The 15,816-nt window shown below is 48.3% G+C and overlaps 7 protein-coding genes across 7 annotated transcripts; 1 reads left to right on the plus strand and 6 right to left on the minus strand.

Annotated features, from left to right (window-relative positions):
* Window positions 1-1,052: 1,052 nt before the first annotated feature.
* On the minus strand, window positions 1,053-2,602 carry N7483_009645 (T2 family ribonuclease; the record flags this gene model as incomplete). Its single annotated transcript, XM_057093072.1, has 6 exons — window positions 1,053-1,190; window positions 1,257-1,354; window positions 1,426-1,662; window positions 1,726-1,918; window positions 1,985-2,279; window positions 2,355-2,602. 6 exons carry the CDS (start codon window positions 2,600-2,602, stop codon window positions 1,053-1,055), a joined length of 1,209 nt encoding a protein of 402 aa, XP_056944246.1.
* Window positions 2,603-2,982: 380 nt separating this feature from the next.
* On the minus strand, window positions 2,983-4,350 carry N7483_009646 (RMD1 family protein; the record flags this gene model as incomplete). The annotated part of the gene is made up of 2 exons (XM_057093073.1): window positions 2,983-3,960; window positions 4,021-4,350. The coding sequence occupies 2 exons, from the start codon at window positions 4,348-4,350 to the stop codon at window positions 2,983-2,985; spliced, it is 1,308 nt and encodes a 435-aa protein (XP_056944247.1).
* A 210-nt stretch (window positions 4,351-4,560) lies between these two features.
* On the plus strand, window positions 4,561-8,555 carry N7483_009647 (CLH domain-containing protein; the record flags this gene model as incomplete). Its single annotated transcript, XM_057093074.1, has 4 exons — window positions 4,561-4,869; window positions 4,926-4,952; window positions 5,008-5,966; window positions 6,020-8,555. 4 exons carry the CDS (start codon window positions 4,561-4,563, stop codon window positions 8,553-8,555), a joined length of 3,831 nt encoding a protein of 1,276 aa, XP_056944248.1.
* A 327-nt stretch (window positions 8,556-8,882) lies between these two features.
* N7483_009648 (uncharacterized protein) lies at window positions 8,883-9,174 on the minus strand (the record flags this gene model as incomplete). Its single annotated transcript, XM_057093075.1, has 2 exons — window positions 8,883-8,976; window positions 9,032-9,174. 2 exons carry the CDS (start codon window positions 9,172-9,174, stop codon window positions 8,883-8,885), a joined length of 237 nt encoding a protein of 78 aa, XP_056944249.1.
* A 3,234-nt stretch (window positions 9,175-12,408) lies between these two features.
* On the minus strand, window positions 12,409-12,612 carry N7483_009649 (uncharacterized protein; the record flags this gene model as incomplete). The annotated part of the gene is made up of 1 exon (XM_057093076.1): window positions 12,409-12,612. One exon carries the CDS (start codon window positions 12,610-12,612, stop codon window positions 12,409-12,411), a length of 204 nt encoding a protein of 67 aa, XP_056944250.1.
* A 1,140-nt stretch (window positions 12,613-13,752) lies between these two features.
* Window positions 13,753-14,796, minus strand: N7483_009650 (uncharacterized protein; the record flags this gene model as incomplete). Its single annotated transcript, XM_057093077.1, has 1 exon — window positions 13,753-14,796. The coding sequence occupies one exon, from the start codon at window positions 14,794-14,796 to the stop codon at window positions 13,753-13,755; it is 1,044 nt and encodes a 347-aa protein (XP_056944251.1).
* Window positions 14,797-14,951: 155 nt separating this feature from the next.
* Window positions 14,952-15,378, minus strand: N7483_009651 (uncharacterized protein; the record flags this gene model as incomplete). Its single annotated transcript, XM_057093078.1, has 4 exons — window positions 14,952-14,982; window positions 15,035-15,053; window positions 15,112-15,180; window positions 15,288-15,378. The coding sequence occupies 4 exons, from the start codon at window positions 15,376-15,378 to the stop codon at window positions 14,952-14,954; spliced, it is 210 nt and encodes a 69-aa protein (XP_056944252.1).
* Between the last annotated feature and the right edge of the window lie 438 nt (window positions 15,379-15,816).

Genomic DNA, 15,816 nt, shown 5'->3' on the forward strand with positions numbered 1-15,816 from the left:
GGATTTCTCCATAGTGCCCCACAGAAGGAGGAAATGAACTTCTTATCGAGGGAATTAATGACAAGCATGAGAAGCCTGCAGTCTATAAAGTCTTTACGAGATGTCATGCGGCCTCTAGGACTCAGGCCGCCCTTCCCCTCACATCCGGGCAAGGGTTCGCAACCAGTTGTGATGCAGTGGGTCACAGACGGCAATTCTTGAGACGAAATCAACCTATCAGATAAACCTGTCATAATGCTTACTTTTGGTGATTGGATATGCCGAAGTTTGCATGATAGGCGCTTTCGTGCACCGGCCCGTTCTAGTACCAAGTTCAGTCTATGTACAGCCCTAGAGTTATGCTCTCCTCCAGGGCTATGTACACGCTTATGCGGCTTATCCTGTCAGACCTCGCTTAAAGTTGGACATCAGCCAGCCCTTTCGTATTGACCACCACATGGTTGTTCTAGCCTTACTTTTAAACCTTTTGTAGTAACTTATTCAAGTTTAGATTTATTTGAACCTTTACCGTTCGAGCTAACGAATTCATCTGAGTCACGGTGTAGCACTTATGCAAATAAGTCCTCACGCCGCGCTTCGCGCGGCACTATAGCAGGGAAATTGGGAAAGGTATCTCCTCAGCATTCGAGTGCTTGGTCAGAACCTTGGAACTTGAAAGGACACACTATCCATATCATCCATACGGACGGTATACGGTATACGGTATACCTGCACATGCGCAGGTGTGTTTACATACTCCTAGACATCCATGTTCATATACTTAAGTACATACTCAGTCGGGACAATCTGCAGGTAACTGGTGGCCTATTCCAAGGTTCCCCCATGTATATAGGTACCTACAGGGGTAGCTAAAGAGGAAGGCTAGCTGCCAGTGATACAGTTGCATGCAGGGAACTGGTGCATAGTACAGGTCCTGGACCTGGAATATTATAATTCAGTATGAAGCGTCTAATTGTAAAATAGTATGCACGTGCCCAGGTGGGTGATACATAGTAAATCACGGGAGATCTGGAGAAATGTTCAGAATAGTACAGAAAGCACTAACTGGCAAATTATGCTCGCCAGGTTATTTCAATCTCAATTGGGTGACCCTCCTCGTCGGGATAGATCTTGCTCTGCGTCCAGCCTTTGGGCGCGTTGTCTGCGTAGAAAGTCGTCTTTCCTTCAAAGGATAGCTTGTCATCCTTAGTCTAGAGAGAGAAATTCTGTTAGCTCTAAAAAGGTCCAGGTATCAATCGTGCTGCGGTGGCACATACAGTAAATTCAGTGGGGCTGTGGACGTCATCTCCACAAGTAAAGCTACCAGCATCAAAGGAGCACGGTCCTTTGCTGGATCTGAGGGTAAATGTATCACCTGGAAGAAAACACTCATCAATTACTGTCTGGAATTGTTGAATAATTTCAATTCGTGGGTAAAGTACGAACCTGACTTTTCGTCCGCATGGAAAGTAGCACAAGTTCCAGATGTATACCAGGTACCATAGCTAATGAGGCAGCCACGTCTCTGGTTTAAGGTTGATACCATTAGGTTACCCCGACCAGCGAACGGAGTCCCTGGGTCAGTGGGCTCTGAGCCGTGGGAAGTAGTGGTTTTAGATGGATCGTGCTGAGGTCGCTTGAGTGGGTAGCGAACTTTAGCAGGGCAGTTTGATTTCGGACCATCTGTTCTGCTAATTAGCTTATGCTCTGCTATTCAAAACAGCCCTATGAAACAACTGAATATACCTGGATCTGAGGTGACAAATTTGCCGCTTTGGAGACTTCCAGCAATGTTGAAATGGTACCAAATCTCATTGAAAGCGCCTCGGCGGCAGCGAATTGTGACAGGGGCACCATGGCCCTTTGCCAGTGCGTTTTCAACATCCTCTCGGGCATAAGTCTGACGACTCGATGGTACAATACCAGCATCGGCCAAAAACTATATGAGCGTTAGCGGCATTTTTCAAATTTACTCCTAGAGAGAACGACATAGAAAGACACATACCTGATAGGAGTTTCGCTCTTTGTAAATCTCGACAGCCTTATCGAAATAATCTACTACATCCTGCTGCGGAATGTAATCGTCGTAGCAGTGGGGCTCGAGGGTGCTAACGCATGTTCCATGCTTATTCCACTCATGCTCCCACAGGTTAGCATCATCACCACGGAAGTCTTTCCAGTATTTTCCCATGTAGTCAATGAGATCGCCGCGACCCGCATCAATGAGAATCAAAGAAATATTGCTGTATTTCCTTGATGAGTCACAATATTGGTCAAACCCGCCATCGCAATGATCAGGCCTATATTGTATTAGTAAATGTGATCGGGAGCAATATCGTTGATTTGACTTGTGGTCTGTTGACTTTGTGACTCACCAAAGACCATGGATAGTCCAGGCGTCATCGGGACCAATCGCGGGGTCGACATCCCAGAACTGTGTCTGCAGCATTTGACCACCCGGGTAATTGAAACAGCAAGTATCTTGACCATTAAACTTGGCCTGACAGCTGACTTCAGACAAAGGACAAGAATTTGAAATTCCTATGGGTTGTTCATCATTTGCTGAGGACAGCCAGAGGGCGCCTATTGTTTTGAGGATCTTCTGGGGCCCCGGGATCGACATGACTGGTTAAGATGAATCCCACACAATGAGAGCAAGTTGGGATGCAGGAACCTCGACCAGCGAAGCTAAAATAGATTGAAGACAGGGATTGAGCACCAAGATCGGTACTTAGAGAGAGTAAACGAATAAGCGTTGTTAACAGGAGGGTTGGAGCTCCTGGAGCTTCTTATCGCCCCTAGGGATGACTAAGTCGATCATCTGATGACCATCGGGACGGGAGTGGAGCCGATCATCTCCTCTTATCACGAGTCAATGACTCGGAATGAAAGAGAAGAAGAGTGGAGAAGAGTGAAGGGGGGTATCTTATCAACTGCTAGAAAGTAGTAGCTCAAGGAAGTAATTTATGTTACATGATGCATATGCATGGAAATCTTCCGCCCTCAGATGACCGAATTCTCTTTCCGCGCTTTTTCCTTTTCCTCTTGCTCATGCACCCTCTCTTTCCACAGTCGGAGCACCTCAAAGCCTACTTCAACGGCAATGAGGAGGATAATGATCCATTCGAGTCGGAGACCGTGGGTTTCACTGAGACGCTCGCGTAGGACACTAGCAATCTCCTGCGCATAGTCCATCTTCTCATTCAAGAGCTTGATACGGATCCCCACGTCTAGGGCGCGACCCACTTGTTCGTAGTAACCCTCCAATCCAAGCTCATGTCGACTGTCCCAGAAAATATCCGGGAGAGAGTCTGTTAACTCCGAATAGAGATTCAGCTGTGCACGTACGCTGAGTAGCTGACCTGTCTTGCGGAGGATAAAGTCTCGGGTATATGGCAGACGAGAACCTTTCGATAGAAGTGTGGGGATAGTGCGGGTGGATTCGAAATAATTCGACAGAAGACTTTCAAGCACAGCAAGCTTTGTACTCCGAGCCAAGCCGGATGAGAATGCAACTTTAGTCAAGACGGTGTCCATGGATTGTTGCTGTGTTAATGGTATTTCCGGGCCTTCATTTGTAGATCTGGTTCCCAAAATAATGGTGTCGCCCTTGATGCTGCTATTCTCACGGTTCGGGTCTTCGACAAATTCGAGATCCTCGGTCTCCAATTCATCCACATGAGCTCCCTCGGCTGCAGGAAGTAAGGTCCTTGTTGCCAAAAATGATGTAAATCCTTCGGGGAGTGCCCATGCTACTACTGTGCCGGATGGGAAGACGAAGATATCACCGACTTCGTTCGAGGCAAGATCGGTCGTGGATGGGTTTGCAACTCGTCTTATTGAATCAATAGGGATTTGGACGTGGACGACCTGCGGAAAAAGCCCTGTATCTAATGGATCGGGCTCGTACCCTTTTTCTTGTAGAATGTCTCGAACTTTGCGTATATCGAATTGCTCGGCAACAGCGTAGGCAGTGACTATCTGATCATGAAGCATATTAGTAAAATATAGTCAACAGGTCCATGATAAGTGCGACCATACCTTTGTTTGGTGAATGCCCTGCTCTCTGAGCTGGGCCTTGGAAAGAAACCCATCTCTTGACCGTTGTGCCTCCACCGCGACCCGTCTTAATGATGTCGGTGCGGCTGGCGACCTGACTCCTCGTCTGCGTTGCTTCTGACCGTCCAAGGACTCTGCTCCATCTTCTTTATTTGACTTCTGCGCTAAATGTGCATTGGACGAGAAGAAGTCTTTCCGCCGCGGGAGCTCCAATGCCGGGGACGCGTGTAAGTAATGATTGTATGGTTGCCTCAGTACTCGCAATGGCACCGGCCGCTTGCACGAAGAGCAAAGAGAGGCTCTCGCAAACATTGTTAGCTGAACGAGAGTGTAACTTGTAAAAAAAAAGAAAAGAAAAAAACGATGTCAATGCAGACCTCACCTGGTCCGAAACCCCCATCCGCTTAGTCAGTATGTGGAGCAAGCCTAACCCCAGCTCCTAAGCTGCATCAACCCTCCCGTTGTTCGTCGCATCTTGATTTAAACCCGCCTGGGAGCTCCAGGCGCCACGAGGGACTCACCATGGATGCGCCTGGCACTACAGAAACTACTGGGGGAGCTGATAAGGGCCTCGCTGAGAACGACACCCCTATGCGCAGCCGATCACCTTCCGTTACGAACACAGACGAACACAATCGACGTCATCAGGACGACGACGATGATTCTCAGGATAGCGGAGATCAGGAAGAGGAGGATGAGGATGATGAAGACGAATCAGATGACGAAGACGAAGAACCGAAGCTCAAATACGCATATCTCACCAAGCACTTGGGATCGGTGTATCGCAATGGAGACGCAACAAGCACATTCCTCGTTGCAGGAGACAAGATGGTAGGGTAATTCTGCTTTGAGATATCCATGCAGTATACTAATTTCGCGAAATTTAGATTGTGGGAACCCATAACGGCATAATTGTGAGTGGCTAATCTAGTTCGCCTTTGCTTTCGAGATGTAGCTAACACACACCAGCATGTCCTATCTCTGCCCCTTCTGCAACCTCTCCGTGTATACCAAGCTCACTCGGCAAGCGTGACTTCGATTTCCATATCGCCATTCCCTCCTCCTTTACCGTCCTTCAAATTCGATTCTCCTCTCAGACAGACCGAGGATTACCGTCCTCCGACTCGGACTTCCACTAGCTCGGGCAGCATTCGGGGTCAGCCCAGAGGCCAGCAAGGAGCCGTCCCAGCTACACCATCGAACTCCATATACATCGCATCTGCATCAATCGACGGCAATGTGTGTATATCATCATTGATAGATCCGAAGGATATTCTCAAACGAAACTTTGGTCGACCTGTTCAGGCAGTCGCTCTTTCACCAGATTACAAGAATGACAGGACTTTTATTTCGGGCGGACGAGCTGGCGAATTGATTTTGACCACTGGTGGCCGTATTGGAGTTAGTTCCAATGCTACCACAATGGGAGGCGCCACTGCAGCGGCGTCAAGCTGGCTGGGGTCCATGGGACTGGGCGTCAACAGTGGAAAAGACACAATAATACACAGCGGAGAGGGGGCGATCAGCACGGTCAGGTGGTCCCTCTCAGGGAAATATGTGACCTGGGTCAATGAAGAAGGCATTAAGATCATGCGCTCCAATCTACACCTGGAGTCTTCAGAGCTGGAATTCGCTTGGAAACGAATCAGTCACATCGATCGGCCTAATGGTCCTGGGTGGGAAGAAATGTCCAGCGTCTGGAAAGCGCGGTGCGAGTGGATAGACCAGGCGGCTCTGGACGATCACGACAACCTTGATTCTCGAGAGGACGCGACACGACAGCCAATGCAACCTCCACCACTTCCCAGCAATGTTGAGAAACTTGTGGTAGGCTGGGGAGGTACCGTGTGGGTCATTGATGTTTACCCGGATCGAGCGAGCAAGCACTCGAAGGGTGAGAAATATGGTTCTGCTGAGGTTTCGACAATGTAAGTTGTACAACTGATCCACCAGGAGCCCGAGAGCTAACTTCCACGAACAGATTGCGAACGGACTGTGTGATATCTGGCATCTCCTTGTATACGCCTCGCCTTCTCGTTGTCTTGGCATATATGGAGGCTGAGGGCGACAAGAGTTCTGGCACCCGACATCGTCAAAGAGGCCAGGAACCCGAGCTGCGAGTCATCGATATAGACACGAAGGAAGAGCTCAGTGCTGACACCCTTTCTGTCAACCGATTCGAGGGACTGACCTCATCGGATTATCATCTAAGCGTCCTGCCTCCGTGGAAAACCCCAGAAGGCCAGACTGTACAGCGCGGTGCACTGGGGACTCTCGGGCATGGCCTGCTGGATGCCACCATGTATTCTGCACGTCTATTTAGCTCTGGTGCTAGCATTCGCAGTAGTACGAGCAGTGGTGACAAAATTTCCGCGAGGGTTCCTCCGTCGTTCAGCTCTAGGCAGCTTTCTATTGATGATCCACCCCCTAAGGAAGTACAGGATGTTGCTGCTGCACCAGGTGCGAAAATATTCATCCACAGCCCATACGACAGCGTCGTTGCCGTCAAGAGAGATCTCTCAGACCGATTGGCTTGGTTGGACTCTCGTGGAGAATATGAACAAGCATGGAAACTTCTTGATGAGCATCCAGAAGCTGCAGGACCGGCACTGGACTTGAAAGAGGTTGTCCCGGGGTCACTTAAATCCCAATCAAGTCTGGGAGACTTTTTCGCGGATGACCGATCGTCGATTAAAACCGCTGCTCGAGACCAAGCTTCTCCTGTTCACCAAGAAAAGGTTCGACTTGGCGAACTGTGGGTCGGGCATCTCGTACAAGAAGAAAAATGGAGCGAAGCCGCCACAGTTTGCAGTAAGGTTCTCGACAATGCATCTCGGTGGGAACGCTGGGCTTGGACATTTATCAAGAATGATAAATTGAACGAGATTACTCCTCATATCCCGACAAATCTGCACCCTTCCCTGGCTTCAGGGGTGTATGAGGCCATTCTCACGTACTATGTCTCTCGAGATGTTACGAAATTCAAAGAGCTGATTGAAAAATGGCCTTCTGATTTGTTCGACCCTGATGTGATGACACAGGCCATTGAAGAACAGCTGGCGTCCAGTTCAATCCATGAGGATTCTGAAACGTGGAGAACTCTGACAGACTGTCTTGCTAAGATGTACCTTGTTGGAGGGCACTATCGTGAAGCCTTGCATCGCTATATTCAATTGCAAGACGCAGATGCAGCCATGGCGCTGATCAAGGAGCATCGCCTAGTTGATGCAGTTTCCGATAATATCACAGCTTTCATCACTATCCGTATCTCCAAGGCACAAATGAAATCGGCGCCGAAATCAGAGCTGGAAGAACTAGCTGCAGAACCCATTCATCTGCTTGCTAGAGAAGCCTACACGGGTATTGTTCCTCCTGAAACTGTGGTCCACCAACTCAACGCTGCGAATCGCATTCTCTTTGTCTATTTCTATCTTCGTGCGCTGTGGCGAGGCGAATATCTCCCTCAAGACGCCTCAAAACCTCAAAGGGGCCGCGGAGCTCATGCGCGCGATGCAGCGAGCAAATTGGCAGCCGCAGAAGGCAAGGCTCTCATCGACAGGTTTGCTGATACTGCTGTGGAGGTATTTGCCGATTACGATCGACCGCTGTTGATGGAATTCCTCCAGACAAGCATCTCCTACACTTTCGAGACCGCAACTTCAATTTGTGAACAGCGCCACTTCACTCCAGAGTTGATTTTCTTGCTGTCCAAGATGGGCCAGACTAAGCGAGCCTTGAACCTGATCCTGTCAGATCTAAAGGATGTTTCCCAAGCCATCTCTTTTGCCAAGTCGCAGGATGATCCTGATCTCTGGGAAGACCTTCTTGACTACTCTATGGACAAACCTAAGTTTATCCATGGGCTTCTTGTAGAGGCTGGAACTTCAATAGATCCAATCAAGCTTGTCCGTCGGATTCCCAGCGGCCTAGAAATTGAAGGTCTACGAGATGGTCTTACCCGCTTGATCCGCGAATATGACTTGCAGAGAAGTATAAGTAAAGGAGCTGCCCGGGTGATGCAAGGTGAAGTCGCACTGGGTATGGATAGCCTGCGCAAAGGACAGCGCCGTGGAATTAAGTTCAACATCGCCGAAGAAATTACGGATGAGAAGGAACCAACCTTAACGCCGACTTTAGACCGCCCTAATCCAGAGGCTGCATCGATGTCTAGCAGCTCAACCAAGCGCGTTGGTGCTAAGCAGGGTACATGCGGCGGCTGCCAGGCTCCGTTCAGTGCCAACGAACGAGAAATCCTGGTTGGCTTTGCGTGTGGTCATGTCTTCCATCTATCCCACCTGCATTCAGATGCATCACAGCAACATTCGAGCATAAGCAGCCCGGTGGATCGCACACCTCGGCCCTCATCCCCGATAGAGGAGCCTACCTCTTCAACAGCATCACGCACAGTGGGCCCTAAGGTGACAACGGCCCGTCTCTTACGGGACAAGATTGGTGATGGATGCCGAATCTGTGCATTAACCAGGAAGATCGAGTCCCTCGGTAACGAGGAATCGTGATAGCAGACTCGGTTATTTTTTTTCGTTTTCATTTCCTTGCCCTGTTCACCTGTTTATACATTTTTATGCATCCCATCTCGGCCCTCATGTATATCCATTGATTCCTTTGAGATACCCATCCATTTTCCGGATAACTGTGTCTGCCTTTAGGCTGTTACTTATTCTTGGAACAATGCATTATTTCATATACTGATAAAGGATGCCCTCGTACACTTTCTTAGCTCCATAGTAGGATTATATTTGTACCCCCATGCAACCGCTACTTCCTGAGGCGTCTCCCACTGCCATATTTTCAAAAGAACTTCCCAGGTGGTGAGATGCAGCGCCTTAAGCGCTTAATGCAACAACACCGCGACAAACCTGCTGCGCCTCACGAGCTGCCTCGAATTTACCAGGGTGGTGTATCTTGGCAATCTGAGCACTAAACCAGGTTAGAATGAATATGCATTCTGACTTCATATATCACAGGTTCTGACCAATCTGGGCTGCGCACGTAGATGACATCCTTGATTATCACCCGAGTGAAGGGGCTGTGTGCACTGCCTGTTTGAACTGCCAGGAATGAGTGGAAGTCCGACTTTCGATCGAAGCAGGCATCTAGGGAAGTTTTAGAACGCATTTTAATTTGACTGAGTCCCCTTTAATGCCAGTGAGACCCAATTCTCAATATTCTCAGGTGAAGTTTCGAATTCCGAGTCTGTTCTTTTTTTTCCACAGTCCCAACGTTGGAACCTTGAAAAGTCTCAATATGGACCCATTGGAGCGCCAGATTCCCGAGGATGATGATTTATTGATGAGAGATGCACCCCGGAGTCATATAATCCTTTCGCAGACATCAACCGATGTTCAGATACGACCCCTTTGAGTTTTGAGCTAAGTTTTCCGTCTGAGCTCCCCGAGGCGTCCAACTTGAACTATTATCCCTACTCATCTCTTATCGAACACACACCGAACCTTTGTCAAGCTACATCTTCGAATTTTGATGCAATATGGGAAAGAGACCAGTCTGTCTTTTCTGGGAACGTGGCTGGCTCTGTATATTCCAACGAGACGAGGCCAAGTAGTGTCAGCGGGGAACTTGACTTTCACTTCAAAAGCTCGACAGAGTCACAACTTCAATTTTTCCAAATGGGGCTCGAGAAAATTGGAAATACCTGAATGTTCAAGTTTCAGATACTTTCATACCTGCAATTCAGACAAATTGGCCGTGTTATCTATAGCTCGATTCTACCCTTGACGAGTCTCCCCTCCAGAATCAAACGGGGCCGCGCGTAGTAGCTGAACATTTGTCGGCTATGAGGTCAATACTTTTTGGAGGCGAATCATGGACTGAAAGTGATCTTCTTGATTTGAGAAACAATCTGGATGTCCTTGCTCGGCATGCCGCAAGATTATTGGAGGCAAAATTACCCATGATCCCACATTTGAAATCCACATTACGATTGCAAGCTCCAAGGTTCTCTAACAACCGAAATTGTTCATCTCTATAGATCGATTCTGTTTCAGGCTTGAACGAGTCTGATCTTGAAACTTTGAAAGGATTGCGCATATCAGGCGATCATATTTCCGCAATTAGATTGACATTACTTGCAGACACATCCTGGACCCAAACTCAGCTTGTCGATTTGAGTAACAGTCTGCGGCGTCTTGCTAATTATGTTGAGCGTATGCAAATGACAAGAATAAGGACGGTATCATTGCCTCAGGCTAGTCAAACACTGACTTCTAGTGTAAGCCCTAGCGATTTAAGACTCGTGACATACTATTCCTGCGCCTTGTGCGATGAAGTATTCAGCTATGCACCAAGCTTTCAGAGACATATCGAATCTAGGCATCACTCGAGAATGTTATATGGATGCCCTGATGAAATATGTAACCATACTGAGTTCAGGTGTGAGAAGATCAGACTCCATTGCACTTCTGTCCACCTCTTCCGACCAACTCCAGCACAGCTTGAGCAATCCAAAGTCACTAGACCACCTCCAAGTCATTGTAGAATTTGCAACGGTCCCGTCCAAAGCTGGAACAAGTTTTATCAATGCTATATGTCGCACTCCCTTTTGACAGATTCAGAAAATCCCCCTTCTGATAACCATGACTCGATATTATCCTCCGTCCCGTCGAGGATGCCAAGGACAACTAGGCAAAGTTCAGCTAGATCCCATCGATATGGGATTGAGAATCCCCTGCCTGTCTCTCTTTTCCAAGATACAGCGATGTCATCAATTCTTGAGGATACCATTCATTCCCCTGAATTGACTTGTCTGTTCCATCAAAGGGACCTTGGCGTTGAATCGGCCCATTCTTGTTCGATGGATACAGCTAGCGATATTAATCTGAGCAATATCAGGGACACTCAATCCTCCGAAGCATGATATTCGAGCGACGAGCGACCTTCCCAGACGCCAGAGGATGAAAGCCCTTCCAAGTATTCCGAAAACAACTCTGTGATTGGATCGACAGAAACAGCTCTAACTGAGCCAAATTTGGATGACAGTGTGCCAGCCACTTTTTTGGGCAAGCTCCGTGATTTGCACCCTGTTCTGAACGCAGGTGCTTATTATGCTAAGCTTGACATGATTGAGCTAAGAACTGCAGAAATCTGCGGTCTAGCTCAAGGCCCCTTGGATCTGGACAATGCAACGATGATTGAGCTCGAGGAAATTTGTGGTAGGTGCATTAATGCATTCGAATACATGCAATCCGAAGGCTTCTGTGGAGAGGAGATCTCCATCATGATAGAAGATGGGTGTCTTTCAGATACTGCGCATACTGTTCGTCTTTCGCGAGATGATATGGACTGACGACCAGCATTGTCTCCTTTGATCTCATCACCTTCCTCCCATGTGTTGGAATCAGCTTCAATACTAGAGAGAAACCCACTGGAAATATCTAGCAAGTCTGGTTATTCAACCAAGGGCGGCTACTGTCGCAAAGCTGATGTGTGCCATAAGTGCAATTGGCCTCTTGTCTTTCACTGGATCTCATGTCTGCCGGTTTGATATAGATGTCTGGGGCGAGGAAGTAAGCGAAATTCACGTTGGTGCTGGCCTTTCCTTCCGACGCCGCGAGCTAGCATGCTTGAGGGATTTCATTGGAGGTCCGATTTGGGTCCTGGGTAAATCTGGGAAGCATCCGAAGCCGAGCCCTCGCTTGAAGATATCACTCCTTGTGCAAGATCTTCAGGACCTTTGGGGCCCAGCGTGGTTAGTGGGTCGAACACCCGAAGAAGGGAAAATCATTCGCACTGAAAGAGAATATATTGTTCCCCTTCCAAAAGATCAACAACATACTCAGTTCCCCGAAATCGAGTGCTATTGGACAGAGAGTCTTGGGGGGCTATCTCAGAGCAATGACCAATTCTCCTCAATAGCACATCCAGGATACTGATTGGTACGGACATAGACAACTCTGTCGGGCTTGTCGTAAATCCGAAATGCAACTCCGAAACATCGATAAAGCGATTCCAGTCATGATTTGGCAACAAGTACAGTATGTCGGAAACACAGAGAGAGTTCTATACTTTGGAGGACCGTGAATTCCAAATTGGGGTGTCAAATCCATATGGCCCCACTGCCAATTTCACCGTTATACACAAGAAACACCCGAGGAAGTCGATGAAGGAGACAATCATCTCAGAGTATGCAGATACTTCATGCAATGAAAGAATATTTCAGGCAATTCTCAAGCTTCAAATTGGACTGGAGATCAGCGTGTGCACAGGGAACGCTCAACGGAGGAGCCTTTGGGATTGCTTCGTCTATCGCACACAGAAGTCGGAGGCTCTTCCAACGTCAAATGCAGTCACGAAGTGGGAGACCTAGATTGTGTCAGACTCTGCTGGACTCAGTTATTAAAGCAGAACCTCTGCAAAGACGGAGCTCGAAAAATCTTGGTTGATGCCATCCGTAGGCTCCGGCATACCGGCATCAATCAACAAGGAAAATTGGAGGCTCATTGGCCTTTCGTGGGCGTACCGACCAACCATCATATACTGTCCACAAGATGCAATCGATTGTTTAACGGACACAAGAGAGGCTGCGACATTCGCTGTCATGAGTCAGCGTTGTCTGGAGTTCCTGGATCGAGGACAGGAGGGGTTATGCTCGAAACTGGTCCATTCAACCGCCTTCCTGTATCGACAGACATGTCTGCTTATCCAGGCATAGCCTCATATCAGACCCCATCGAAGCTCCAACTGTTGCGCTCTCGACGGCCCCCTTCCTTGGACCCCCAAATATGCCCATTCCAAGAAGTGTCACCGGGAGAACGGTTTCGGTTGTGGGACGTCTCACTTAAATAATTGAAGAATAAGTCTGGAAAGAATCAAACCGCAGTGCTTGTACATGCCTGTGTTACCTCGTTGAACCTGAGTCTGCGGGCAGTTCCTGATTTTCGGGAGCTGATTGACCCTGAATTGGAAGTTGGAAACCCTGTATTGGTAGTCATCCACTCTGATGAGCTTCTAGGAAATGAATGGATATGAATTAGGATGGAGGAAGAAATGGATGTTGAGACTAGGGAGATGGGGAAAAGAAGGGAAGTGTGGTAGTAGATAACTAGCTGGGGCAGTCATCTGACCCCAACAGGATATCGGGAGCAATCGTCAATATCAGGATTTACTTTACAGCAGAATCCAAGAGGAGATGATGAGCCCTCAAGTCCACTTGGTTTAATCCTAGCTAAATAAAATTTACAAAATTCTTTACCACCACATATACTATAAGTCACGGTATGGATATGATATCGTGCTTTTTGTGGGTAGAGCATCTTACCATGCAATTACTATCTTTCATGGATGCAGTCTCAACACCACACCTTTCAAGACCTAATCGGTTGCCTTAAAGAAAGAAGAGCTACTGGAGAATTGTTTGGGGTAATAACTTTGTATTAGAGATGCTCAAGTGCTACCATCACATAGTCGTGAAAACTCATGAGGAACATGAAAAATTAAGGCAAGCAATGGCATCCGAAGATAAAAGAAAAAGGGGGACACAAATCACCATGCCATAAAACCTGGCTAAAGAATATCAAAAAAAGATCCCCGAATAAAAGAACTTAAGGAGAGAATAAGAATTGAAAAGAAGAAAAAAAAATTGAAAACCAAAAGTGCAGTAAGTCGATTACTGGGATCCATCAACAATCAGTGAGGACCACTTGGTGCTTCACCCATGAGGGGAAGAAGAGCTGTTGGAGCTTAGAAGGCATCAACGGCAAACAAAGCCATGAAGCCAGCCAGAATGATGTCGAAGGTACCGACTGGGACCTTCACAGCCTTGGAGTAGGCAGTAGAGGTCGCATGAGGATTGGTACCGGTGCCGGTGCCAGCTGGCTTGGCGCCACCAGCAGGAGGGTTAGCACCATTGGTCTCAGATGAACCATTTCCGGAAGCATGGCCAGAGCCATTGCCGGAGCCAGTACCAGAGCCAGAACCAGAATCAGAGCCATTACCGGAACTAGAGCCAGAACCAGAACCAGAGCCAGTGCCGGAGCCAGCGGGGGAATTGCCGGAGCCAGTGCCAGTAGCACCGTTCACGGGAGGCTTACCGCCAACAGTCGAAAGAGTGGTCGGAACACCCTGAGCAGGAGGCTGGGGAGCTGTGCCACCAGTCTCAGTAGTGGTGCTGCCTGGAATGACGGTGTGCTTGGTGCCGGAAGGAGCCTCACCAGACTCAGAAGTGGTGCCTTCAGCCGGATTGCCGGGGTTGGATCCAGCGCCAGAAGTCTGAGTGGCGGTGCAAGGCTCGCCAGGGCAAGGAGCCGAGGAAGTGTAGGTTATGGTGAGGACAATAGGGCAAGGAGTGCCGTTGTTAGTGACCACTGTGGTCTGTGTCGTGGTAAACACAGCACCAGAGACAGGAGTAGAAACCGGAGTAGACTCAGTAGTAGTGTTGGAGGTGGACCCAGTTGTGGACTCGGGAGTGGTCACAGGAGTAGACTCGGAAGTGGAAGTGGACTCAGTTGTGGTCACAGGAGTGGTAGGCCCAGTTGTAGAGCCAGGAGTGGTCACAGGAGTAGACTCTGGTGGAGTAGAAACAGGAGTAGACTCCGTAGTGGACTCCGTGGTGGAATCCGTGGTGGTAGTGGAATCCGTGGTAGTGGTGGAATCCGTGGTAGTGGTGGAATCCGTGGTGGGAGTGGGGGTAGGACCCTCCTCATCAGTGGCAGTCGAAGTAGAATCATCGCTGGCCTCAGTGGTTCCAGTCCAAATTCCAGACTGAGTGACGGGGGTATCAACCATCTCAGTAGTGTGGATCGAAGGCAGATTAGTAGCGACGACAGCTGCGGATGATCAGTATAAGAGCTTGAAGAGAGATGAGGTTGAGTATGGGTGTGTACTTACGACCAAGGGGAACAGGAAGATCAGTAGGGTCATCAGGATAATCCCAAGTCATCTCAGCGGAAGAGGTCGACACACCAGGTCCAACTAAAAGAGATTAGTATGTGATCAAGGAAGTCGGGGTTATATCAATGAGCACTGACAGCTAAGGGTGATGTCTGTGAGGGCTGGTTAGCTGAGGTCCATGCAAAATGAGGCATCACAACAATAACTTACCCAAACCATCATCACGGCGGTAGAGATCACCACAACGAAGCTCGTAGTTCTCCTCGAAAGGATCCAGATCTGTTGATTCATGTGAGTATATTTGTAAACAAGAGTGGTTGTGTTTACAAATGCGTCGAAAACGCGGATTGGGATTGACCTCAGGTGGGAAGAACCGGGGTACTTACTGGTGGGGACACCCTGCACGCCAACCATGATGATCGCCAGGAACCAGGCGATGATCATCATGGTGACAGCCTTTGGAGTGAGGCAGTGCATGATGAGAGATTGAAAAAGAGTTAACGAAAGACGAGTCTGAAGACGAACGAATGTAAGTAGCCGTGAAGCTGTTAGAACGAACGAAGACGGGTGGGGAGGGGAAAGAAGAAGAAAGGAAAAGTGAGGGAGGAAGTCAATTTATGTTCCAGGCAGGAGTCGCAAAATCACACACAAGGCAGTCGCGTCCCTTCAATTAGGAAGTCACGAGGAGTGGTAGCGAGGTTGAAGCGAACGTTCGACACTTGAACACTAAATCGGGACTGATCTTGCACGAATAACAGGAATTATGAATTTAAAACTTCGTAAATATGGAGAAGAAATTATGAGCTATATGCTGATATAAAATTTTAATTCAACTATCAAGTCTGTGATGAGATATGGCTGAAGCTGTTAGTTGGGGATGACGAATCTGTATAGATTATCAGACGGTGATTCTCG

This window comes from Penicillium malachiteum (assembly GCF_028827825.1).
Source record: "Penicillium malachiteum strain IBT 17515 chromosome Unknown utg000004l:1.0-4883003.0:1.0-4884900.0, whole genome shotgun sequence".
Taxonomy (NCBI): domain Eukaryota; kingdom Fungi; phylum Ascomycota; class Eurotiomycetes; order Eurotiales; family Aspergillaceae; genus Penicillium; species Penicillium malachiteum.